The following is a 25,594-nucleotide window of genomic DNA, read 5'->3' on the forward strand; positions in this document are numbered from 1 at the left end:
AGACCAAATCTTCAGAATCAGTGAGCATTTGATTTGTTTTACGCCATGTGAAGCACTTTGTTTCGTCCAAATTGTGCCTCTCTTTTCCACGTGCTACTCTCTGTATTCCCGGTCTCCGTGCGGTTGACGACCACATATTCACACACCTCTGTCCCAGGTAACTTGATCCCCTGGAAGTTCTTTATCAGCTGATAATAACGGAAATTAATATACTGTCTTGTCTTAAATTCTCACTCAACAAAATTTTCAACAAATCTAATGGAACCACAGTCTCCACCGACTCAGTTCTCGCAAAACACTGACATTATTACAGATAACGCCAACGGCATTTGTATTAGGATGAAGCGGAATACTTCCAGGAAACACTTTCTCGGTGCTCCCCACTTTATGTTGCACTAACACCGATTTGCTGTTGACTCTTTGGTGTTGGCAGACATCTTGTCACCAAGACGACGGGTTCCGGCTGGCCAAATTCAGTGCCACTACACTGTTTGTCAGCACAATGAATTTACTCGCCTCGATTAGACTACGGTTTTGTGGTCGGCCAAATGCGGTTCCTGAGCATCCTAACAGGAGTTGCTAAAACCGTTAGCCATGTTAAATATGATTAAGTCAGTTTATTAGTTTCCGAAATTAGTGATAAACGCGATTTTCCACGTGAATGTCCTTAAGAAACGAAAATTTGAGTTAACCCATGCGAGTTTCGGAGTCTTGTATGCTAGGTGTTTGCGTGCATCTTGGGTTAAAATGAAAACCCGTTCATTCGCAACTGTTTGTCGCTCTATATCCCAAGCTGGTGGAACTAAATAAGTCGTTTGAACTGGAGTGCATGTGGTATGAGTCCACAAACGTAACAATGAAAGAATGTTGTAATGTTTGGAAATATACTGTGGAAGAGATGAATTCCTCATGTGATTCTTTTACTTACAAAAAAAAAGAAACACGTTGTGTGATTCCAGGATGAAAACTAGACAAAAAATTAGCTGTGGCACAGTTAGGTGCTGTGCCGTCATTTTAGTAAACAAGGTCGGTCAATATTACGCGTCTTGTTGGTCTGAATCCCCCAGATGGCGATGAGTGACATAAACTTCAGGCTGAGCTGTAAATATGACAAAACTTCGGGTTGACAAAAAGGTAGTCTGACAGAAGTTTACACGACTCACCGCCATATCGCTGATCATTTCCCGCGTAAATGTGTCACGTAGTTCATGTAGCGTGATCCATTTACTGTGGTGGGATAAAGTTGAAAAACCCATAAAAGCATGCAATGAGGGAAGAAATCCAGTACGAATATGTTTCGATTTCAGTGCATAATATCCGAGTAATCTGAGAAAACCTACTCTCAAATAAAATGAATACCGTTTCACTTGCATTTGAGGTTCAAATCAAATTATATTGGGCTCAGAGTTTAGCGTTGAAATGTAATTATTAAATCTTATCAAAGTTGCAAAATGGCCCTGGGGTTGGTGCACAACTAGCCTAGTGTTGGAATCGCCAGTGGATGTAGTGTTCCCGTATGAGAGGAAAAGGGAATAACAAGAAACGACCGATTAACGTGAATCAGGAGCCAAATTCAATTAGAAACCACCCTGCTCGGATTCCGAGCCTCTTGGGAGCCCGAATGGCCTAATCTGCTGGTTAGTTCTAGCTCGACAATCCTCTTGGGTCGGTCCTCTATCCACTTCAACCGTCTGAAATACCACCTCAGTTCTAAACCATGCAACACAACTGCGCCAATATTCCGGTGGACTCTTACGGCACAAGTTACCCACGCACGTATTCTAAAATTTTCATGCGGTCACAAGCCCAGTTTCTATAACAGTAATCTTCCATAATCTGTCCTTCCTGGGAGCCCGTAAACCTCAGGTGGACAACAACTGGCGTGCCACTTATTCCAAATGTCCAAACCCGACTCACAGGGAATCCGATCAACCACACGAGAACCGAGCAGTATCGAAGGACGTAAAATGTGTGCCTTTGGCTGCCGATATTACAAGTCAAACTTCCGAACAAATGCATGTGCCCAGGCATTTTGCATAGCGGATTATACGGCAATCATCAGTCGTCCACGTTCGCGGCACCTGCAAGTGGGCGAGTCTGTCATTGACCGGCACAGACTAGCCTCAACGTCCACACACGAGATAACGGCGAGAGAACTGCTGGCTCAGTGTTGTGGTTTGTGGTCGCCGCTTCCGAGGCCGTTCTCTCGATTCTGATTGGTGGTACGATCACCAGGAAATCACGACAGAATGACTTAGTGCAGACTCAGAAGACGAGGCACGAATGTGTATGGACACACACGCTAGTCTAACAGTGCTGTAAAAGGCAACCATAAGCAAAGCAGATTGCTGTTATGGAGACCATGACGGAGCAAAGCTGGTGAAGATCAATAAGCACACGAGCTGAGTAATAAAATGAATGGGTGAATTATCATGATCTCAAGTTAGATTCAGTATAGGTTCATGGACAACAACTGGCGTGCTACTAATTTCAAATGTCCAACTCCGAATGTACGCTGAGAATCTGGACCACACCACAGCATAAACGGAACCTCATTTGGATCAAGGGATTGTGGATGCTGAATTCTGCTTATCAGGGATATGGATCACCGTCTCTTACTACCAGGCCCAATATCCCTGCGGAACAAATACGAACGGTTTCATGCAATCCGCTAGGAGGTGCCATTGTTTAGATATGTGACGGGATCCACCCACCTGTGAGGTTCTGCTACTCGTTTCTTACTTAACTTTATCCCGAAAACCCACAGCGAAAACTTGTGAGGTTCTGCTACTCGTTTCTTATTTAACTTTATCCCGAAAACCCACAGCGAAAAGAGTCAATTTACATGGCTGCACTGACCGTCTAGTCTTAAAGGTCGTCCACATCACGTGAGCAAAACATCAATAGCTACTGCGACTTGCCCACGAGAACCAAAGTCAACATACCAGCGCAGCAGGGGCCAATATGGGCTAGCGAAATTATCTTGGTGCAAATACTGTGTGGATGAGTTTCACGCATCGTCAAGTACTCCTGACCGATGCAGTATAGAAGAACATAATACTTCCATAGACAAGCTGGTTCATTGAGCACTGTCGGCAGAAGAAATAATCAAAATTACGAACAACACAAAATACCTCCCAACGAAACAAACATGGTCAATTACACTACGATGAGCAACAACGATGAGTGTCTAACGTTTGAGTCTACCACTTCCTACACAGTCAACGGCAAACCCGTAGCGTCTGTACAAATACGTCAAAAGAATGACGAAGCTCACGCAAGTTGCACTTTCCCTTTCACAAGGTGCAACCATACAACGGCTCCTGGAAAGAGACGAGATAACCTAGTGAAGCAACGTACCTCTGTATCCTCTCCAGCCTCCAGCAGCCACACGAAACTACACAGTACTAACACCCTTGTGTTCTGTACAGACTTCACTTTAGTGACTTTGAAACACAAGCTCATAACCATTAGAAAAAGTCCAGACACAGAAGTTGACTGTAAAACAGAACCGGGAAGGAGGCGGCATTACGAACCTTACCAGTGGTGTGGGTAGATCCTTTGGCAATTTAACATGAGGATGGGACACAATACGGAAAAAAGTTAGCCCAGATCGGACGTGCTGTGTACCGGAGTATTTCGACCGATAGGTTCATACGCATTCAGGTTTTGAGCGCAACCAAGTTTAAAAGTATTATTACGAAGTACCAAGCTTCGGGATGCCACAGGCTTGCGTAGCAAAATGATAAAATACTGTTGGGAAATTGTGCAGGGGTTGTAGTATGCATTTGGCAAACTGACATATTAGTACGTACTGCTGTGAAAGCGGATGTTGTTCCTCTTCTTCCCGCTCATCGAAATCCAACAGTTCCACATTCTCCGTGAATTTAACATTTCGACCAGGCAAGTTGGTCGGCAACTGATTGTTAGACGAGGACTTCGCATCACTCGTGCTCAGTGCTACCGACTCCGGCGTTATTCGGCTACTGCTGGAAGCCTTCCGAGGTTTCTCACACACCAGGTTGTCGCCCAGGCTTGAGGCACTAAGCAGTTTGCGTACATTAGCTAGTGCTCTGTCTGTGTTTGACGCACTAGTTCTGCCGCTGTCTGATACATTGGTAGAGGGTTCCAGGTAGACGAGTGGTATAGGGAGGGTGAAATGGGACAAGAGTAAATTAAACTGCATTGTCCATTTGTGGGTCAATAAAGTTCCAAGTTTTTTGGCATATGCAAACTAAAACACTAACGGATAAGTCTGGTTAATCGTCCTATTTAATTGGCCTCGATTGATAAGGTTTTTTTCTTTCCCCATTTACGCGAATAATTACTATCGTAGCCGGAGTGGCTTTGAATAAACCAAGTCTTTGAACCGACGAAGTGGCCAAGTAAAGGTGTATCCTAGTTTCAGAGCCCACATACTGTAGGGTCATATGATGAAAGCCGTCTATGCACGAAATCACTAGCTCCATTTTTCGTGTTGGATGGAAAAAAAGATCAACCTCACTGCAAAATTCTTGAGCTGTAAAGGCACTCATGGGTGCACACAACTTCGTTCGACATGACTATAATCGATCTCAGAAATTCGGTAGACAAAACACATTTTGTGCTTGGCAAAAACATCAAATTGGACGTCGTTTTTTAGTACACTGTTGCGTTTTTGGATAGAAATCCCGAGTAAAGTGACGCCAGCTGCTAATCCAGCGTACGTTTCAAAGGTATCTTAGTTGACCGGAAACGGGAGTTTATGACGCCCGTGTATCGGAGCTATTCAGCGAAATCTGCCAGTCCATACGACATAAACGATCCGCGTTGTATAATTTTTATTTTCAACAGTTATATTTCCGTGAGAGTAATGTTTTCATTCGAGGATATTTCTGCGAGCAGTGGATTTATTCTGGGAAGCTTGAGCAAAAAGACAACAGGGGTTGAATTGACCATCTGGTATTTGTCACGAAATAATTCTACAGGGCTACTTATAGTGACCATAGGTAGATTAATCAATGGTGGAATGACTGGCTGTCCAACAATGCCTGCTGTTTCTCTGATCCATTATTCACGGTTGAAATAAGTGTGAAAAGTGGAAATCGAAAGGGCTGTTAAACCTTGAAAGTGGACATCTGTAAAATTGCTGCTGGTTAGGTGTAGGTAAAACAACCAGTCACTAACCTCGAGCAGATCGCATTGACGAAGAGACTCTCCAAATACTAGAGTTTCGGCTAGATGGCCTGGATCCCCATTTCAGTCCTGTAAGCTGTGGAATAAACAACAAAAGAACTTCAGTTAGGAGTATTCTGACTAGCTTATGAAAGCAATATTTTGATTTAGAGGCGTTCTATGCGGAAAGTTGTAGGGATGACCTTCAAGTACGTCGAATAAAATCTAATGGTCATATCCAGTCAACCAATTATTACACATTTTCATCCCCTTAAACGGTTGCTACCATAGTTCATAGTTCTTTCCAAATGACAAGGCGTGACAGAAATAGGACATTTTATGGAAAATATAGAGTAGAACTCCTTTTGGGTCGAGAAACATCCATGGAAATGTTCACAGTTGATGCTGGAGTGACTTGTCCAGCCGTGACTGTCTGAACCTGTGCGAGCCGTTTAGTTCTGGGTCGCAGCCTGGCGGATTAAAAGTACCATCGCAAGGCACTTTGAAATTATGCTGGCAGCGTTCGACAACTGTAGGAAGCTGTTGAGCGGATGCACCACACCTATCGAAAGCGTTCCAGTCTTGCTGTTCGAAAAATGCTATCATAAAGTAGACAGCTAGAAGCACAAAGCTTCCGATTGCCAAAACGGTAGGAACAATGCGACCCCAAGGGTTTGGAACGCGCCGACGTCAAATATTTCAGCATGAGCACGCCAACGAAAGTAGGCTGTCTTTTACAACTTGTTTTCCCATTTTATATTTATAAGTGGACTGTGTTTCCATGAGATAACTGTGAAACCGCTTGTTCTACTGAATCATGATTTTCGTGAACGAACGTGAATCCAAAGTTGTAATGCTGACTGGGAACATGCTAGTCGGCCAAAGTTGTTTTCTTTGCAAAATGACCCCAAGGGAGGAAAACGAGACACACCAGGGATGCACTTTCGACAGTTGCGGATAAGTTGGGCTACGAGGATGGGCAGCGAGTGCATTTATCTGAGTTTGTCGCGTGAAACTTACAAAAGAGAAAGGTTTCACAACTTTTCACCAAAACTAGCGAAATAAAAGATGTCTAGATAATGGAAGTAACCGGCCTCTGTTTGGCGGTGGTCGACTTCGTAAGATCGCATATTAAATCAAGTTTGACAGGAAAGTTGTTTTAAACGGCAGCTTTCCACTGGAAAGCCCCTTCTTGAGCCCTAATGTAACGGTGACTAACACGATGTGGGGTTTCATCTATGCTGCATAATATGGATAGAGCTGCGGTCTTTTGTCCATCAAATGCGCTCATGGAAGGAGGAAGGCCCTTATCTTTGAAGCCATTTATTAGCAAAGACGAACTAAGCAGACAGGAAAGGTATAATCTCATATGCACAGAATCATTAAGAACTGAACATTCTCACGCATCCTCTTAAACTTTCATGGATATTCATTGACTAGTACATACTGGTAAAAGAAACACTACAAAGCGGTTTCATAATTTCAGCAATAAACTTAGCCTTCGATCAAATGAGGGGTCGGGGTTTGATCACTAACTATTGACTACTCGCACGGTTCATCAGTAGTACTCACTCACAGTGGGAGAGCTAAAGAGAGTTTGCGCTTGGTCGAACCTGATACAGCCCCGAAGGAAGGGTGAACTTTTAGAGACCTATTGTTCCAAATCGGCCTGCCTTGATATGATGATCTTAGAAGCGGCAGCGGCAGAATTTCTCGGTGTTTCATGTTGTTACTGGGGTTAGGTTCCAGCGTTAGGTTCCAGCGTTTTTACGTTCCAGCGATATCTCGAATATCATGGCGAGTGAAACATGAGGTGGCCTGGTGCAGCACATTCAGTTGCCTGAGAACATCACAAGCGAGAGATTCAGCTGGGTTCTAGGTGAGTCTCTCGAAAAACCAAATTAGTTTGCAAATGAGTGTATATTGGCAATGTTCGTGGAATTTGGTTTCAAGCAGAACATAAGATTGACGGAAACTCGGGGACTGCGCCTACCTGATGAGCCTCAAGAAGGGCGAAACCGGTCGTGGGCTGTCGGGGCGTTTTCAGCAACCGTATGAGTAGTGCATTACAGAAAATCCACACCTTCTTTATCAAAACAACTTGTAAATGTTACCGGGGGCATCGAGATAGCTAAGTGGTCAATCAACCTTGGCATCACTCTAGATCCGGTAACTGTCATAAATTCGTAAAAGCAGACGAACACCCAATTTTTTCAGCAGTTTAGCTAGCGTAAAACGTTTTCTAGCCATGCAACCCTACGTTAGTCACTACATTATAAACTTAAGCAGGCAACATAGGTGGATTTGTGTATACACTTACGGAAGCCAGTCTCTTCCTTGGTTTTGCGAGTGGATCAGGCTGAAGGACGAACTGGCGCCAGGCCCGCTCAACATCCCTTGGAAAAATTTCCGCAGCAGGTGAATCACCTTCGGCAGATTTTCTTGTCGGGACATGTGATGCACAATAAAAGGGACGGTCAGTAAATTAGAACGAAATAATCAGCCCAGGAGGGCGGGCAATCATTTTGTAAGTTTTCTATTCCAAAGGGCACTGTTTCTAACACTGCCTGACCATGTATCAATCTTTGAGCTAAATTATCTCCTGCGGGATTCGGAGATTACGTACGTACCCTAGAATTCACTGAACGTCTCTCTTACTGTTATAAAACCTATCTGGGTGGCCAGTTTGGTGGTGTGCATATGGAACATCCAGTGATATCTGATTCCGGAAAGTCTGCAATGTGCATAGACCGTTTCATCCCTGTGCACCGCAGTTTGCAGGCATTATCGCCCGCGGTTTATGTCACAAGTTACACGTTTCTATATTCAACCTGAAGATAAATACAACAAACACTGATTCTGCATAATCTTAGATAAGGAATATGAACTAGTTGGAGTTTCCAAAACCGATGTTGAGTAAATTAAAACACCGAGCGGTAACCTCTGCTAGATAAAGTCAAAGTACGACTCTATGGAACAAAACTATTTGCCATTCATTTAATTGTTGGGGATCTTTACAGTATCAAATAAAATATGCATATGAGAGAAGTTGATTGCACGAAGGCTTTTGCATGGCTAAGTTTTCGGTTTAGTATGAATCGGACCAAACGTGGATTGGATTCAACTACAATCGGGTGTTAAAAGCTTGCAACTAGCCAGTTCAAGTGATTCCACGGCTCACGAGACTCTTGGTAAGTGTGATCATTTAGTAAGGTGTGACGAAAGTATGCTATTAAAGAGGTCTATCGCCGACCACCACCACCGCTTCATCACTACGCTGTCTCACGCTTCTCAGCAATGCACAGTCGATGTCGCTTGGATTAATGAAAAACGTTTGCAGTCATGCGGACCAGCTGAACGAACAAATCGAAGAGAATGTGGCGGAGTTATTGCAGTGGATCAAAGTGCATTCTGGTGTTAGTGTTGGTGTCGTTGTCAAGGTAAAGTGAATGAAAAATATACTTATGCAAGATTTGTTCTCTGGTTTTCAGGACGTTACTAGAGTATGATTCACATAATCTTCATGTGGAGAAAGTGTCTTAGTCTGTCTGAGGTCACCTTAACTGCTCATAGGTGGTGTGGTCAGGAATGTTCACAGCTTGGTACACTAAGGAGACTGCGACGCTGTCGTTGTGGTATTAACAAGGATTGACCTCTAGCCTGGTTCGATTACGCTCGCGCCATTGCATTTCGCTTGACAGCGGACAGTTGGACAAAGCGCAAATACCAAGTGGTTATAGCCTGCATTAGACTTTCTGGATTAAGGGCGATTGCCTATATATACTGAATACTCTTCGTCGTAAGGCACACTTCCAACTAGTTCTGTATACTGCTATAGTCTTCGTCACGATGTATATCAATTTTATCATGTTATGACTTTCGTTAATCGCGCAGCTTTGGTCGCATTGGTAAAGTTATACCATTTTAAAGAGAATAGCACATTCTTCAGGGGACCTGTACATTGTCCTCACTAGATAATTTGAATCTTTTCTGCATACTGTTCTCAAAATGACTTGTGAATCAAGCCGATTGGAGGTCAAATGTGTAGCCTTTCTTTTAACCCAACTGACCGGTGAGTGAGTCAGCGATCACGATAGAGAAATCGATCAGGAGCATAAAGGAAACTACTCACAAGGTTGATGATCAGGAACAATTGGCTATTGACCGAATGGTAGTATGAATGTGCGGTGGTCCCTATTTTCCCAGTGAACCAAGTCGCATTCATATTTGACATTCGGGTTGTTAGAAAACCTAGACTATTGTAGGTGAACTTGTGAAACGAGCTGTTGCTTTTTAAACTTTGGTTTACAGAGTAGGACTGACCACTCAGATTTAACCATCATTGCAGAGAGCCTACCTAATCGTTCCTTGTGCTGCAAAGTAAGCTCAAATGTGAAGCCTAGCATTCAACTCACTTCCATTTCCAAGATGTTGATATGGAAGTTGAACCAACTTCCTTTTCACGTTCAACTCGGAGCATTTGTTCCAACAACCAGAGCAAACAGCACAACTGGGCAAACAGCATGTCTCTAGAACGAAGGAATAAAGTGAACGGAGGATTTATTGTACATTTCTAAGCTCATCTGCATCTAAGGGTTATAAGACAACGCCAGAACAAAACTTTACTCTGTGTGCTCCAGACTCCATCCAAAACTATCTCTTTGTGTCAGTGTGACAGGACTTCATCAAATTTGGCCACATCACTCCAACCAACGGTGACTTTATCTGTTCATTAGACATCAGTTCCATTCTTAACAAAAAGCGGGATGAAGACCGGTGAACTGGGGCCTCTTATTCCTTATACTGAAGTGCGCAGTTGATGAAACCTTGTTCATGATGGCTGTAATTTTGAGTGGATACGCCATACAGAACTGACTAATTGCTATGCTGATGGAACGGTTACCAGGCTATCATTCGCTGCAGATTTGCGATTTACTTCCGGTCACCCATTTCTAACCAACCTGTAGAATATACATGCCAATATTCTCAGGGATGTGGAAGTTTAAAATGAAAATTTATATAATGGATTATTATCACGACTGCATACAGAGGAAACTCACTGGAAGAAAAATTCTTTCACAGTAACCCCCTCAGTGGTACTTCTACTCTCACTGTCAATGAAAGTGCTGTTTTGTCCAGAAGCAGGCTCGTTTGGATCCTCAGTTGACTCCAGATGACTTCCACATTCAATCTGGTCAAGTGCATGTGACAAAAGACCATTGCTAATTTCTGCGCTGATATCTGGTCGACCCAGATTTATGTACAGTGGCGCAAACGGGCGTGGTTGTTCCTCTACCCACTGGTTTTTCAGTCTCCGTCTGCGACGCTCAACTGCCAGAGTGAACACGGGAGTTTTGCTTCCCCTCCTGGAAATCGCGGAGCTTAGTTTGGAAAGAAAAAAACGTTGAACAAGTTTCGTTTCGGGTCCAAGTAGAACATAAGGTTGACGAAAACTCAGGGAGTGCGCCTACCTGATGAGTTCCAAGAAGAGCGAAACCGGTCGTGGGCTGTCGAAGAGTCTTCAGCAAACTTGTGAATAGTTTCCTTTATGAAGAATTTTCGTTTTAATTTGTTATCGTTCCTAACTTCAGTCTCCTAATGAACAGTTTCCACATTTTCAACAAAACAGATATTTTCGGTTCTAGTCGATCACAGGAATGTTTGAGTACAGTTCATGCCCTCTTTAGTCACGAACGCCGAGTATTTCGAGTGCCATAATTTTAGTGACTGCTCATTCATGGAATTCACCGATCACTGTAAAAGTGGCGTGTCAGAATAGAACAACAAGTGTTTGAAGACGTAGGTTACCGAGATTGAAGTAAGAGTAAGACAAGTAAGTAAGACAAGTATCCAGTGACCGAATCGAGCGGTATTGCTTTCAGTTGAAAGTGCACGTAGACGAAATACAGTGAAACGTGGCATTTATCAATTTTCTTTCCGATTTGCCTTAACCGACTGGTGAACTAACCATCCTGAAGACAGTTGCGGTCACACAAATCGACAACACACTTGCGTTGACCTAAAACGAATGGGTGAAATCTATACTACTTGGCCGTCAGAAGTAGTAAAAGAAAACTGCAGGAATTGCAACAGGGTCGACCGGTTGAAGTTTGTTGGTGAAAAACGCAGTAATGGTATTATTAAAGCTAATTGTTCCTCCTGTCTCCTTTATCCAACAATCGCGGAGCAGGTCAAAATTGGTGAAATGTGACCATCCAGAAATTTGCAAAACCCAATCAAGCCTGCATAACTTTCGAGTCACAGGGGTTCCGCATGGTGACTTATATCGTGGCTTTCACAGACAGAAGCACAGATACGCCCCGACGTAAATTATCCTGTTCACATAGATTTTAGTAAATAAATAATCGAATGATTACATGACTGCAGAGGTCTACATAAACTTGGAAGAAATTTGACCCGAATGATCCCAGTCAACAATAAAAACAATATCGTAGTTGGTGGATTACTTGACCAAAGCTGGAAAGTGAACGATCAGACTATATTCTGGGCGTGTTCCTCATCACGTGAAATGCAAATAAAACAAAGTGAATAAACTACGTGGTTTACTAAATATGCCCCATCAGCAATCGGTTTGTGAAGAGATTTTGCTTTCTTCCAAATCAAATGCAAGATATTAGGGGCAATTACATCAATGTGTTGGCAACTCACAACACCCTTCTGGAATTTTGAAGAAGTTCAGCTGATGTCAGAAAGCTGTTGAAGCAAACAATAGCCATTTGAAAAAGTACATTGCTTCGTAAATTTATTTGCTTTCAACGTGAGACATAACTGATAATTCTCTCAGTTTTGGGACTCTTCCACAAATTTTTGTGCTTTTTAAGACGGTGCAGGAAACCTGCCTGACCGACTGGTACTCATTTTGGCGTTCAGAATGAGCAGATGGCGAATGAGAATTCTAGGATGGTGCCTTTGTAATGATTTCCTAAGAAGGACAGTGGGTTGTCAACAAATTTTCAGTCACCTTACAAACAGCATGAAAACAAAAGATACCTATATTTACAAGGACACAGAAATATGAAGTTATTAGAATACTGGCGGCATACATTGTGCATCTGTTGTCTTGTCCTCGTGTGAAACTTCTCATATGCCGCTTTTTTATGATTGGACAGCGTCGAAAGATCATGAGGTCTTACATTCTTCATGTTTTGAGAACCCGAGGCCAAATACACATTGTTGGAAATTAGAGTGACGAGCCCCTCATAAATCCTCAATTATTTATGCGAATTTATGGTTGGCAATTAACTCTTCTTCCTTCGTCACAGCTTACCAGGATTGGTTGTAATAGGATACAATTTTACAGGTCATTGAACAGCGACAGGTGGCCACAGGTTACTCACCCCACAATTGACAATCTCTACTTGAAACTAAGTCCAAGGGATACCTTCATTTGCAGCAAGTAGCTACACGTCGTTGTTTTAGCGTTAATTTAGTCAGGGTGAAACCATGGAGATATGTTTTTTCGAAGTAATCGGCGGAACTCGCCTGCGCTTGGCACCACAGTCAATGAAGATATGGCATTTGTTCCACTTATCGTAAAACAAATATGTACTAACCGCAGAGTTGTAAAATCCGCCATAATTACTATTATATTGGTTGGGCTGTTCTGCAGGGAGTCTGCAAAGACAGGATTTCTCCTGTTCTGTTGACGAAGCTTACCACACACACCTCCAAAATGTGTTATAGGTCACCATCTTGGGGTGTGTTGTGTTTGAAATCTGTGCTTCCGTGGGATAAAGCACCCTCAGAAAAGTAAAATCGTGTACACTGACTTTTGAGTTGTTCAGTGACGGTCGATACATAGCGCAGAAGGCTGAAAAAATTTGTAGTTCCGCTCTGCATCCGATCAGATGAGCGAGAGCTAGTTATGACAGGCATTGACCGTTAGATTATCACTTGTTTTTCCTAAGAATTTTTAGCTCCATTCCCAAAACTGTCTAATAAATTATGACTGAGAAGAAATCTTGTTTTGGACAATCCCAAAAGTAGCCTCAGTTTGGAGGCAGCAGTCATGGAATATCGTTGAGAAACAATCAAGTACCGCAGAGTTCAACGGATACCTTGGTTAAGCTGAGAGGTATCAGATAATCGAAACTGCACTAAACGAAAGGCACTAACATCAAGCCTAGTGTTTCCTGAATGTCTGTACGCTCAAGACATTTGTTTCTGATTACTAACTTGATCTGTCCACAGGAATATTGTGGAATCGGAAACATTTTCTAGCTGCGCAGGCAATTCGTGGGTCCTTGTTTTCTTGTTTTGAAACATTTTGGTTACTGGTGTCTGAGTCCATTAAGCGCGATCATACACACTTCTGTCAAAGTGTCGTATGACAAACTAAACTGGTAGATTACTAATGAATAAAAGGTACCCGCTTTTAAAAAGACGAACATCTTTCATCAGCTGGTTCCTGTTTTCTTCTATAACAGTAGTGTCGAGAGCAGTCTATATTGCTCTGCGCACTTGGGAGACGTCCGCGGCCTTGTGAACTACTAAAAACCTGAGCATATTTGTTCTAAATATCGGTTGTAAATAAGAATCTTATCTAGTGCTTTAGAAATGTGGGCCTCTGTATCTCTGGAGAGTGGTTTTGGGTACAAAAAACTAAAAGACAATTGCATAATGATGCATTGTTTTAGCCGGTTTTTCTCCAACAACACTGATATGACTTTGTATAGTTTTGTGTCAGTGTAATCACGTGACGTCCAGTAATGCCACGCGATGTCACGTGACAGCAAAATAACAGTGATGTCCTTATCGGGCGTCTTCGCGTATCATTTAGCTAAAGAAAGACGATTTCATAAACTAGAAGGCCTTGGATAGAAAATACTGGCAGGATCATTTCGCCGAAGCTTAGTACTGCAAACACCAGTCACAACAATGGCTTTCCATAGGTGTTATTTGTATTTTGAAGTGCTATTACGTAAAAATAGATTTTGTCGAATTACTATTTCTCCCAAAAATCGATTAGCCCCCTCTATGGAACATGAGAACAATGTTTCCAACAAATAAACACTGGTGAAGCTTGAAGTTGACTTCAGACTTTCTTTTTTGAAGAATTTTGTTCTTCTTCTCGAGAGATAGGTGTGTTTTTAGTGAACTGTACTATTCAGTAACTTGCAAAACATCATTAATTTTGTATGCTATGATTATGGCTGCTGGTCACGTGTTGCTAACATTACTAAAGTAATTTTGCGGAAGACGCGGACGATACAGATAGCTTTAGTGGTTAAATGCAGGAAGAAGGGAACTTTCAGAATTGTGATGAGGAGGAAGATGCTTGATTCCACTGAAATACCGTAAATTATGGTGTGAAGCAAGACGTTGGTAGTGACGTCGCTCATGTTGATGCTATTAAAGGTGAGAAGTGAAATTAAGATGATGATAAAAATGACTGTAGTGACTTTTGTAACCTTTCCATTGTTTAAGAAGAAGAAATAGAAGGGACACAATTGACAGGAGAGTATAAATGAAGTGGGTAGTCCCATTTCTGATAGCTGGGATGAAATATTTGGCGATGATTTTGAAAACAACAAATCCAGAGGACATTTTGCTACTGCGATATAAAATTTAATGAAGCATACATATATATGGCGGCGATAAATGTGAAAAGGAGAGCAAGAATAGGGGAGTGACAATGAAATTGATTTCAATCGGCGACAGGTAGCAGATAGCATGTACAACTCACGCGGTGTCCAACTGGATAGATTTTAAAACCGATATAGTGCCCAAAAGAGTTGGTGCGTTCTCATAAATTTGCTGCGTCAGTTGCCCGATTTCTGGCTCTTGCGACAACAGTTTGTCTTCACCTATTGCTTCTTCTTCTAAGTGGCGCTCGGCTTTGATGAGTTCTTCATATAAGGCTAGGCATGATTTAAACGGCACATGAGGAATATGTTTACTTACTTTTGTCCGCAATTAATTGCTTTTTTGTTTTCCCACTGGTCAATCCTGTGGGATTGTATTTTCATATAAATTTCAAACTAATAATTTCATACCAGTAGTTTGCACCTCCGATGGTCTACGATAGGCGATATCCAAGTATTTCCTTTGTGGAGGCAAAAGTTCCGTTTTTCTGCGTTGCTCAAAATAGTCTCGTTTCTCCCAAAATTGATTGATCTGAGAAACAGAACCGCGGTGAAAGCAATTACTGTGAATGAATGTGTGAGCTATATTGCTGATATCTAGAACATTTCAGCAGCTACTCCATAGAAACTTTGCTAGAATCATCAAACTTCAGGTACAATGTCAAATGCAGCTCAGCATGGCCGAACGCAAATGACAGCAAGGAGCGCCATCTGGGCAGTGGCTACCTGAAGCCAACAATTCCTACCTCAGGAGTTGGCAGCGTGAAAGTCAGTAAATTTTGATTGGCCGCCTCTCGTATATATATATATATATCAATTAAAACCAAGTAAAAAATAAGTTTGGCGATGCACATAGTGTGATCAGAGGATGACATGCAACGTGTTTGGTAAATTGGTCGACTGTAAACAGTTATATCTTCGTTTCAAAAACCCTTGGTGATATTCAAAACTGTGGTCTGGTAAAGAAAAACAGACTTCTTAATTTTGATTGCCGCCTCTCGTATATATATATCAATTAAAACCAAGTAAAAAATAAGTTTGGCGATGCACATAGTGTGATCAGAGGATGACATGCAACGTGTTTGGTAAATTGGTCGACTGTAAACAGTTATATCTTCGTTTCAAAAACCCTTGGTGATATTCAAAACTGTGGTCTGGTAAAGAAAAACAGACTTCTTCGAGGCTTTTTGACATGTGCTGGTTTCACGCACAAGATCAAATTAGATTTTGCGTACGGGATGAAGTTATCCAATCACTTTGCAAAGTTATTTGAAGGTCACTAACGAAGTACGGTCTTCGAAGCGCCCCGTTGCAAACAGCAAACAGTGAGGATGCTCCATCAAACGCAAGCGCATTACAAAGCACAGCTCGCAATGCTTTTGCCGCTGCAGCTGAGTGATTCGTCCCTGATTAGGAAATTATGAGTCCACTCATTCAATCGAAAGCAGTAGCACAGCTTGGTTACACTTTGATGACGCAATCTGTGAACATCTATTTTCGGAATACAGCATCCAGTGAATCATGAAATACTTGACTCATCTTGTCGTCATTTTAATTGCTTTTAGAGAGTGACCACCGTCCGTTGAAAACCACTTGCATTAAGCTGGAAAGGGTCTTTTTTGTTTAGACCAAAAATCTTATTTCTATTCTTGTAACTCTCTTGTAAACGTTTTCAGTTGTCAACCACTTCACTGGATCTACTTGTATCTTTTGACCGTCTTTTATTTTGACCACTAATGCAAAGCAGCCGAGGCGGTGTTTGGTTGAAATACAATATTTTTTGTTTGTTGTAGAAAACTACTTGTTCTTGTGATGCGACTGTCTTGAAGTCATCAATGCAAAATACACAACGACGGGTAATAACATACAAGGCACTTTTGTGGAAATCATTTTTATTACTGACTATTCTTCCTCTTGTTTCAATTGTACGTAAACAGGACAGATGTTCTCTGACAAGGGTCTCTCCCTCCAACTGTACTTACTGAGTGTGAATAGAAATTACTCCTATTTCCATCTGTTTTCACCTTACTGGAAGTCAACTGCTATAACATGGATGGTGATTACGAATCTGAGAATCATTTACGGTAACACACGGGTATTGTCCCTTCCTTTGAAGCCCATGAAGTAATGTAGATATAAGGAAGTAATATTCCACAAAGGCGTGGAAACACCAATGCGCTGGACACTTACCAGCCCGATTCTATCTAAACCTGGATTCACTCACAATATACTGATAAGAAAGCAACAAAAAAGGCACTGAATCTAACTTAAAATTTTCTCAGAGACAAGATTAACAAATAGCTGTGATTTCCAGAAGACAGGGCATTTTGGTAACTGGATAATGAAATCGTTCTCAGTGACTTATAAGACAGATGAATACAGATGGAAGCCACCTTCGAGAGAAACTGCAAATTTGCTTTCTTCTTGGTGTCAGTTGTTCGTAGAGATTATCATTCACAAGCAATACAGCTTAAATAATACTTGGTTCATTTTATACTCTTCAAAAGGTGCATGCTTGCGAACAAAGAATACAGATATCGTATGTTACAAAAAAAAGAAATCAACAGTTTTTTCGGTGGCACATAAACTATTAGGGTAATATCTTTATTTTTTCATTTTTTTCGGAAATGTGCTCTATAGGCATGAATTATTGTGCCTCTCGTGCATCAGCAAATTCATGAATAGTTTTGAACTGAAATGTTGACTTATTGAAGAGGTCTCTATAACTCTGGTCTATGTTTATGGAAAAATTGATGGTGATTTCTGGTTGCTGGGGATAAAAGATACTTGCGAAATGAATATGGAATTTTTGAAATGTGTTTTCTCACAGACTGCTTGGGAGAACCTACCTTATCACAGAGTTCATCACTCAGCATTATGAATATGGATTTTTGAAATGTGTTTTCTCACAGACTGCTTGGGAGAACCTACCTTATCACAGAGTTCATCACTCAGCATTTGGAACATTCGTTTGCCATGTTTAACTTTAAGCAATGAAGCACTGTTACAGAAAACAATATAAAGAGTTATGATGAACATTATTATTGGTGTGCTGTTTAGTGCTCTGTGATTATGAGGCACAAATCACCATAAAATGAAAATTGCCCGCCCAAGGGGCTGTGATAACATACGCATGAACCGCACAAATCCCCTCCAATCGGTCAAATGTATCCTGATAACAAAAAGAGTCGCTTATTCTTTGACATAGGTTTTCCATCGTTACTTGTTGTTTGTTTGTTTGTTTGTATGGCGTACAGGGCTCCTAGGCGACGGGCATTTGGGTTCTGTCCAACGTGGAAATCAAGCTTGAAAAGTCGAACAAATCTGATTTTCTAACATAGCTGCGGTTAGCTTCCAAAACACTAGTTTTATTGTCATTTTGTTTTCTCTATCACTTGGACCAGCTTTTTCAACCTCTGCGACTAAATGGCTTTGCTGTGACTCAGTACAACTATCGACCGCAAGACGTTAGAGGCATTAGAGCTTCCTGAATGGGAATATCAGATATCAACAATTTCCGCAAATAAGCGATTCATTTGGCCTTCTGGCCCGTTTATGAACGTTACGACGGTGCGCGGTCGACCTTCTGTTAACCAGTTTACCAATAAATTTCTCCTCTGTGGCGGTTACACTGGTGGAAACCCGCTTCGGTCAACAAACCTTGGAAAAGCTGTTAGTTGCTGGTTTAAAGCTTTCTGCTTTTTTTCACGCACGATTATTTCAGTTTGGCTTCTAATTAGAATAAAGGACCACAATTTGAGGTGCTTGAATTTGCCAAGAAAAAGGTGAGTGATTTACAAGGGGTTGCGTATCTTCTTGCGAATCAACTTAGTGTTGCTTAACGTTCCGGTTAATCATATGATTCTACAAAATACTTTGTAGGGGTCGTCTGGTGTTTCACTTTCTGATTTTCTTCATGTTTTAATACTTCTTCTGCAACGGGAGATGATGAAAAATATCAAAAACTCTTCTTCAGGCTAAACAGCTGGGTCTTATGCTCTACTTGTATTGCGTATATCAGGCCGGACATGGTGGGGTTGCTCAGTCTATCGAAAATTACCTACAGTCTTATAACGAGCGCGTGATCTGATGCTGAATATAAGGCCGAGTTGTAAAGAGGTGAAGAACAGTATCTGGTCATCGATTGGCAGTGAGATTTTCAACGTTTTTTTTACGTGCGAATGAAAACCTTAAAGTAATTTCCCCGTAGACAGAAACGCGTCTGACTTTTTGGAGGATTTTGTCTGTTGTGCTGTGTGACACAACTGCTAGAATGAGTGTCTTTTTTCATCTAGTGGAAACCCAATTCATTAGCATGTTATACCGACAGCTCCTATCATCACAGCGAAATAAAGACAGGGTTGTCATAGTGACGTTGTACACAAACCACGCATTCACGTGGCATTTACGTTCCTACAAATCTTTTGTTCTTAAGTGTAATAGACAGAAATGTGGAATCCTCGGCTGGTAAGATATGATACAAATTGACCTGATACTGCCTTTGTGTGTTTGCTTGTATAACGCCTAGACTCGTTCAACCGCGTGGCGGCACGCGGTTCCTCCGAGCAGGTTATCCAATAGCTAGAAATTTTTAGTAGGAGAGGCTTCTACTCACTTAATATACTGGCCAAAATACGTTATGTGAAAGTTTAGTCACTGCAATAGACCTTCTTTAACCAAAGCTGCTTGGTGAAGGCACCATTCTCTGGGTTTGGGTGACTCAGAAGCATTCTAGACTGATTACAAAATATGACCGTGCAACCTTGAAAGTTTAGTCACTGCAATAGACTTTCTCCAACCAAAGCTCCCAGGCTGCTTGGTGAAGGCACTACTCTCTGGGTTTGGGTAACTCAGAAGCATTTTAGACTGATTACAAAATATGACCGTGCAACAGGTTGCTTAACATTGGTGTCGCGGTGATCAACAAGCACTTTTGGTGGGACTACGAAACAATTAACCAAAAGTGAACAGCAGAGCGGCAAAATATCGTTCGGCAAAATGTCGTTCTTCAATTCAGGGTGATCCTGTGCCAGGAAGGAATCCTTACCACAAACAGAAAACAAACGAACAAGAATGGACTAGTTCACTTGGCTGCAGTTGTAAGCTAACGCATGCTGCATCAGATTTAACCTGTTACCATATGAATGGAACCCTTCTTGTATAGATTGATTCCAGCAATCTGTTGAACCACGGTGAGTTACTCACAAAACCCCAAAAGCTAATTCTTTCAAATGGAGGCTTATTTACAAATGCGGTACTATAAGTACAACGATAAAATGATAAAGCTTTACAAACCTCAAATCGTGGGACTATGCCGGCTTCTATACACCGGTTTAGGAACTGCTAATTCCCAACGGGTCTCAAAGTCTACACCGACTCAAAGCCACCTGTTTACAAGCTAGCGAAACCACGTGTGAACCTAAACAACACGTCCGATGACAAGATCAAAGAACGGTTTATGTTCAGGTCAAAAAACCAGAAGAGTGGTATAGGCACAAACCAAAATAACGAGAAAGGGAAAATCGCGTTGTACAATATAAAAATAGAAGAAAGAATCAAGATCTTGTGCCCAGCCTATTCCTAGGGGTGATTCCGGTTGCTACATCAGTCATCAAGAACACCACCGGTTTTCCGGGATTCTGATAGACTGGATATTGATTATGATCTAGACTCTTCTAACAGGAGAAAACTATTTTCATCCACTTACACCACTTCCGTCTGAATAGCCGTCCTCCTAACCTGGTGCAGTTGTCTGGGTAGTTCAGGCCAAAAAGGGAAAGTACTGGATTCGGTTATTTCTCTTATGAGTACTCGTCAGAATGTTAGACAATTGTGAGGGTCGTGTACACATGTCCAGATAACAGACGTTGCTTCAACTAAAGTAACCCTGGTCACCACACATTATTTATATATGTAGGTAGTCAACTTCAATAAAATAGTACCTTTTATCACTCAGTATCAATGGAGTGATCATATTGAAACACCAAATGTTTCAAAGCCGTTTGGCCGTTGGGTGGCATGAAAGCGGTCACTTTTACTTGTGAACGCGAAAAAGGTCAGTTGCATTGTTCCTGGCGATAGGACTACCCTCATTTTGTTCATGCTGAAGAGAGTCAGTTGGAGCGTCTTCGAATATGAACGTAGATTAAGCTATTTACCGAAGCTAACAGAAACTGTTCAGTTGACCCGATATTGAACTTCAGTAGGAAATAACGCCGTGGCTGTTCATGTAGATTACCGCACTTTCATACTGAAGACTATGATATGTACGTACACAGATTAAATACTCGCAATCACCTAAGTTCATGTCCTGGAGGTGGCCAGGTAAGTAATGTATTTGGTGGACCAAGTATCAGATATTTATCCGCCTAATTCTAGGGATATTCCTTCAAAGAGAATCTGTTGAGAGACTCTCACTCGTATCTTAGTTGAGCAGAAATACAATCAGTAAGTGCATGATCAAGAATGTCGTAAATTTCAGTCGTTCAGGTTAACTAAACCAACTTTTCTCTCATAACCAAGGAAGACTTGTTTTATTTTCTATTGGTTTTTACTAAATGACTTTCAAGGGACTGTACTACCATAACAATATTTTACTGAACTATGGAAGATTTTTCAGCGGTCAATCTGTTTAAGTTCATTGCAGGATTGACCTTGGGGTGGACATCTTGGATATCGGTAGCACCTACACTCGATATGTTTACGTCACTTGAACCTCCAACGAAGCGGCTAGAAATAAAAGCATTTTCTTTTCAAGAGACTAGACAATTTGCCAATTATTCTCACAGAACATAGTTCCCAGGATTTTCTTCTTTTTCAAAATGATGTCCCGAACTATGATCGCGGTTTGTATGAAAGTTCTGAGGTGGGAGTAAGGCCAAGATGGTAATAGATGGTGAGAGCAAAACACATCACACTGGTTTACAAAGACTTGAGAAAAAACACGTAACGGTCAAAAGTTGCCACCGATGGCCTTAGGACGAACAAGCAGCACAAATGATAGTGTCAGCCGACAAAATTTGACGAAATATTCTCGCTAATACAATACAACCATTAGTCAAACACAATCCGTTGGGAAGAACTCGGATTGTTCGCTCTGAAAGGTTGGCGTTCAACTTTGGATTCTTCCGAAGTAATTATTTTACAAGTCACATGGGCAGCAGTCAGTGGAAGCATTTTATCACATGCAGTTTAATCCAACGAAATTCTTCTAATGGGTGCATACTGAAGAAATTACTCACTTTGATTCTTTCAAAACCTGTTTTACATCGACTCCACCATGCTTTCGGCGGCGTTCCATGTACTTTAGTTGAGGCTGTGAAAGGTAATGTAAAAAAACGACAGTTCTGTGAATCGATGTAACAAGTTTTAGGTAAAGTTGGGCCTCCAAAACTTTGAGTTCAGCGATCACCCAAAATGTCAAGGTTGTATTGGTGCTGATAGTTACCGGCCAAGAGAGTGATGTCGTAGTCGGATTCTTTCACTCAAAATACACACAAAGGATTTCACGATAATGATATGAAAAGCATAGATCTTCTTCGGAAACATGCATAATTCATTCAAAAAATATTTACAGGCACATTTTCTTGTCGATATGGGGGAACATGGATTTGAGTATTACCTATAATTGGAACCAACCTATTCAAACGCTTTGCATTATCCTGAATCGTCATCACAATTTTGTTCGTTTAAACTTTAGAAGCTGCATACTGGTGAGAGGACGATTTTTTTAAAAAAAATCAGTGGGATTTTCCGCTTCCACTTATTTGTGCCTGCGAAGAGGAATCCCAATTTTGTTGCTATGACAGCCAAGTAAGGTATAATTTCAAATTGTTTCGACAACATTAATTGCAGGGAACGTGACAAAACGTCATCAGTTTAACCGACCAAATGTTAGCGCTGGGAGAATTAAGAACGCATTGCTTGATTTCCAGACCCAAATCCTAGAAACTCTTATCTGGAAAACCAGGCGTAGAGGAAAAAGCGTGATCAACAGAGAGACTCCTTGTTTTTTACTGGTGGGATAGGTTTGTGCCGAAAGTGTGCACTGCTTCCCGATAGCTGCACCAGTTTAATCACTTACGCATGGGATTTATTCTTAAAGTCTAAAGCATTGAAGCCACTCGAAAAGATCACAGCAAAGCAAAACCAGTGGTTATTGTAGGAGATCGAGCACAGGCGAAAAGTTTGTGCGTCTTAGAAACAAAACCATGGAACTTTTGGCTGTGAAAAATGTGCACGCTAAACCAAATAATCTAGAAGATTCGGTTGACCAACAGCCCACCCAAAACTGGACAAACTGGGCAATGCATCTTAGCAACGAAACCATGGAACTTTTGGCTGTGAAAAACGGGCATGCTAAATTAAGTAATCTAGAAGAGTCGGTTGACTAGCAGCCCACCCAAAACTGGACAAACTGGGCATACAAACAAGGTCAAGCGATAGCACCGTTTGTCTAAGCGCATGCGTTCAACTCATATGCTCTATATTAAAGGAGCCCACCTGGCTTTGCTTGTCAAGACCCCTCTTGTTTCTTGGCGAGGATTTCATTCCTGAACGGCGCACACCTTCCAACGCTTGTTCGGCAGAAGTACTTGACAATTCCAATGTATCAACGTCAGCTAGAAAGTGGAGGGAGAGGGTGTTATTTGCGTGCTTTACTGGTCAAGTATGCAAGAACTGGAAATGATGTCTACTGGGAGACACTAAACCAAGCCGACCATACGTTGGCATAAGATCGGTATATACTCAGCGGTGTTAGCTGCACGAGAATGTGAAATTATTCTGAAACATGCTTCATTGTGTATTCCTCGCTCTCTACTACTATAAGCATGAGATGGATGAGTTTAACCGACTTGCAACTCTGGTTACAAAAAAGAGTGAAGGCTAATGGACCCAATGGCGATCTTGGGGGAGTGCTGCGGATTTTATGCTCATGCACTTTACCATTTCAGTGTGTCGGCTGTGGCGGTGTGTAGCAGTGCAGTGGTTTCAGCTGCTACACCTTTGTTTACCGATAACAAGAAGAATATGGGAATTAGAATCAATCCCTGACTGTACCAATTCATTGATGTACATCACTTCTGTTTTCCCGATATGGCAAGGAATAGGATAGGTGAATATTATAAGCGACAACTTTGACGTACAATCATCGTTGGATGCGTAAGATGACCATAACTGTCGGGGTCACTAACCACTGATTTGCCTCTTCCCGGGGCCCCTGTGTGGAGTGACAGCGGTTTCCAGAGCAACTGAAAGTAGTGGTAAGGGTTTTCATGCATTGCTGCCTATTCATGGATCCCATTGGTCATCTTCATCTGATACAAGCCTGGAGCTGTGCACGGCGAATGTTTCTCTGACATTCGAAGTGCACGACTAACAGCCTAACCTATGGGGAGTGAGCAAGTGACTTGCCAAGAGAGAACTACGAATTTGGAAGACTATTCGACGTACCTGGTGAATATTGCCTCCCATAACCTCAGCTCTATGAGCTATCGGTTTTGAGGTCGACTTTTTGGTTGGTGGTGATCATCTCTTATCGAGGGATCTGCTTTCCTCAATCCACCAAGACTCTTATTGGACTGAGACTTCCTAAGGTCACAGTCAGTGACCTGTGTTTGCTTGCCATTTTGAATTCTGTGCGTATTCAGGACACGTTTATGCGTGGTTCATGGCCATGAGGGTGCGATTTTTGTCATTGAATCTCACCCCAGACCCAGTATGACGGACGCTCTTTGCCTGATGTGCGAGTCTTGACAGTGCTAGCGCCTACCGCACCTTGAAAAGCTACTAGCATTGCCTGTCCCTTCCTCGATTGTTTGTCTTTACACGCGTGTTTCCATACCAAACATTCTTACATACGTTGAGATTCGTCTTGTCTGACTGGAACTGTTGGTGGCATGACTTCAAATGAGACACCTCTGTGTTTTTATCTAATATCCTCTTGTAACCCTTTGACCTTCATCGCTTGCATTCACTTTTTATGTCTGTGACCATGCTCTTCAAGAATGAACGATAGCATAACCTACTACGGTCGCTCATTGGTCAATTTCCGTCGCACCTCAACTAAATGATTTACAACTTTTGATGCCAGTCATTCTGTAATAGTTGAGTAAATTTTGGTAAGAAAGCAGGGCCTGGTGAATTTGAGCTGTTTGCTAGTAAAATGCAGCTGTCCTTCAAAAAGCAAAATTATCATATAATGGTTGATCTACAGCACAGTTTTGTTGCCTGGCTGCTATTCTACCCAAAAACAGCAGGGTTGTAATGCTCAAACTTAAACTAAAGTGATCCAGATGCCGGAATTCGGTTCCAATCGCGAACTATCTGGCCATCCCGAACTGTCCTGAGGAATAGCAACAACCAGTTAAGTAAACTGATTTAATCACTAAACAGTTGCTAGATTCTATAATCAGAAGGACGGCACTTCAAATTGAAGGACATTGGATGACAAACCAGTGACAAGTTTCGCTGACAAACTTACGAATTGGTGCCTCTGCATTTTCAGGATCACTAGGATCATAGCCTGTGAGTTCCTCTCTCGTTTGATAAGCAATCAACATATTCTGTTGCGAAGAAACGAAAAAAATGGCCATTGAGACGTGCAAAAATGAGTGAAATGGTGTAAAATAAGCTGTCACGTTCAAGCGGTGAGGCAAAGTTCTCAAAACTGCCTAAATCTGCACTTATCATATTTGGGCTTCTAGTCATATTGGCTGTGTCGCTTTCATCTTAATTCAAGGCAAATACTATTAGTTTTACGAGGTCTAAGTCAAATAAGTTCACGTTCACTGTCAGACAGCCTTATAAACCCAGCTAGTAAATTATTCACACGC

At 41.8% G+C, this 25,594-nt stretch overlaps 2 protein-coding genes across 2 annotated transcripts; both read right to left on the reverse strand.

The window, feature by feature from the left end:
- Positions 1-3,697: 3,697 nt before the first annotated feature.
- T265_13652 (hypothetical protein) lies at positions 3,698-15,143 on the reverse strand (the record flags this gene model as incomplete). The annotated part of the gene is given in 8 exon segments (XM_009169873.1): positions 3,698-4,107; positions 5,167-5,251; positions 7,475-7,595; positions 9,570-9,683; positions 10,215-10,621; positions 10,626-10,698; positions 14,861-15,073; positions 15,079-15,143. Coding segments are annotated over 8 exon segments (1,488 nt in total).
- A 7-nt stretch (positions 15,144-15,150) lies between these two features.
- On the reverse strand, positions 15,151-25,324 carry T265_13653 (hypothetical protein; the record flags this gene model as incomplete). Its single annotated transcript, XM_009169874.1, has 5 exons — positions 15,151-15,291; positions 17,691-17,760; positions 22,001-22,074; positions 23,262-23,380; positions 25,243-25,324. 5 exons carry the CDS (start codon positions 25,319-25,321, stop codon positions 15,151-15,153), a joined length of 483 nt encoding a protein of 160 aa, XP_009168138.1.
- Positions 25,325-25,594: the final 270 nt, after the last annotated feature.

The sequence above is a fragment of the Opisthorchis viverrini genome, assembly GCF_000715545.1.
Source record: "Opisthorchis viverrini unplaced genomic scaffold opera_v5_89, whole genome shotgun sequence".
Classification (NCBI taxonomy): domain Eukaryota; kingdom Metazoa; phylum Platyhelminthes; class Trematoda; order Opisthorchiida; family Opisthorchiidae; genus Opisthorchis; species Opisthorchis viverrini.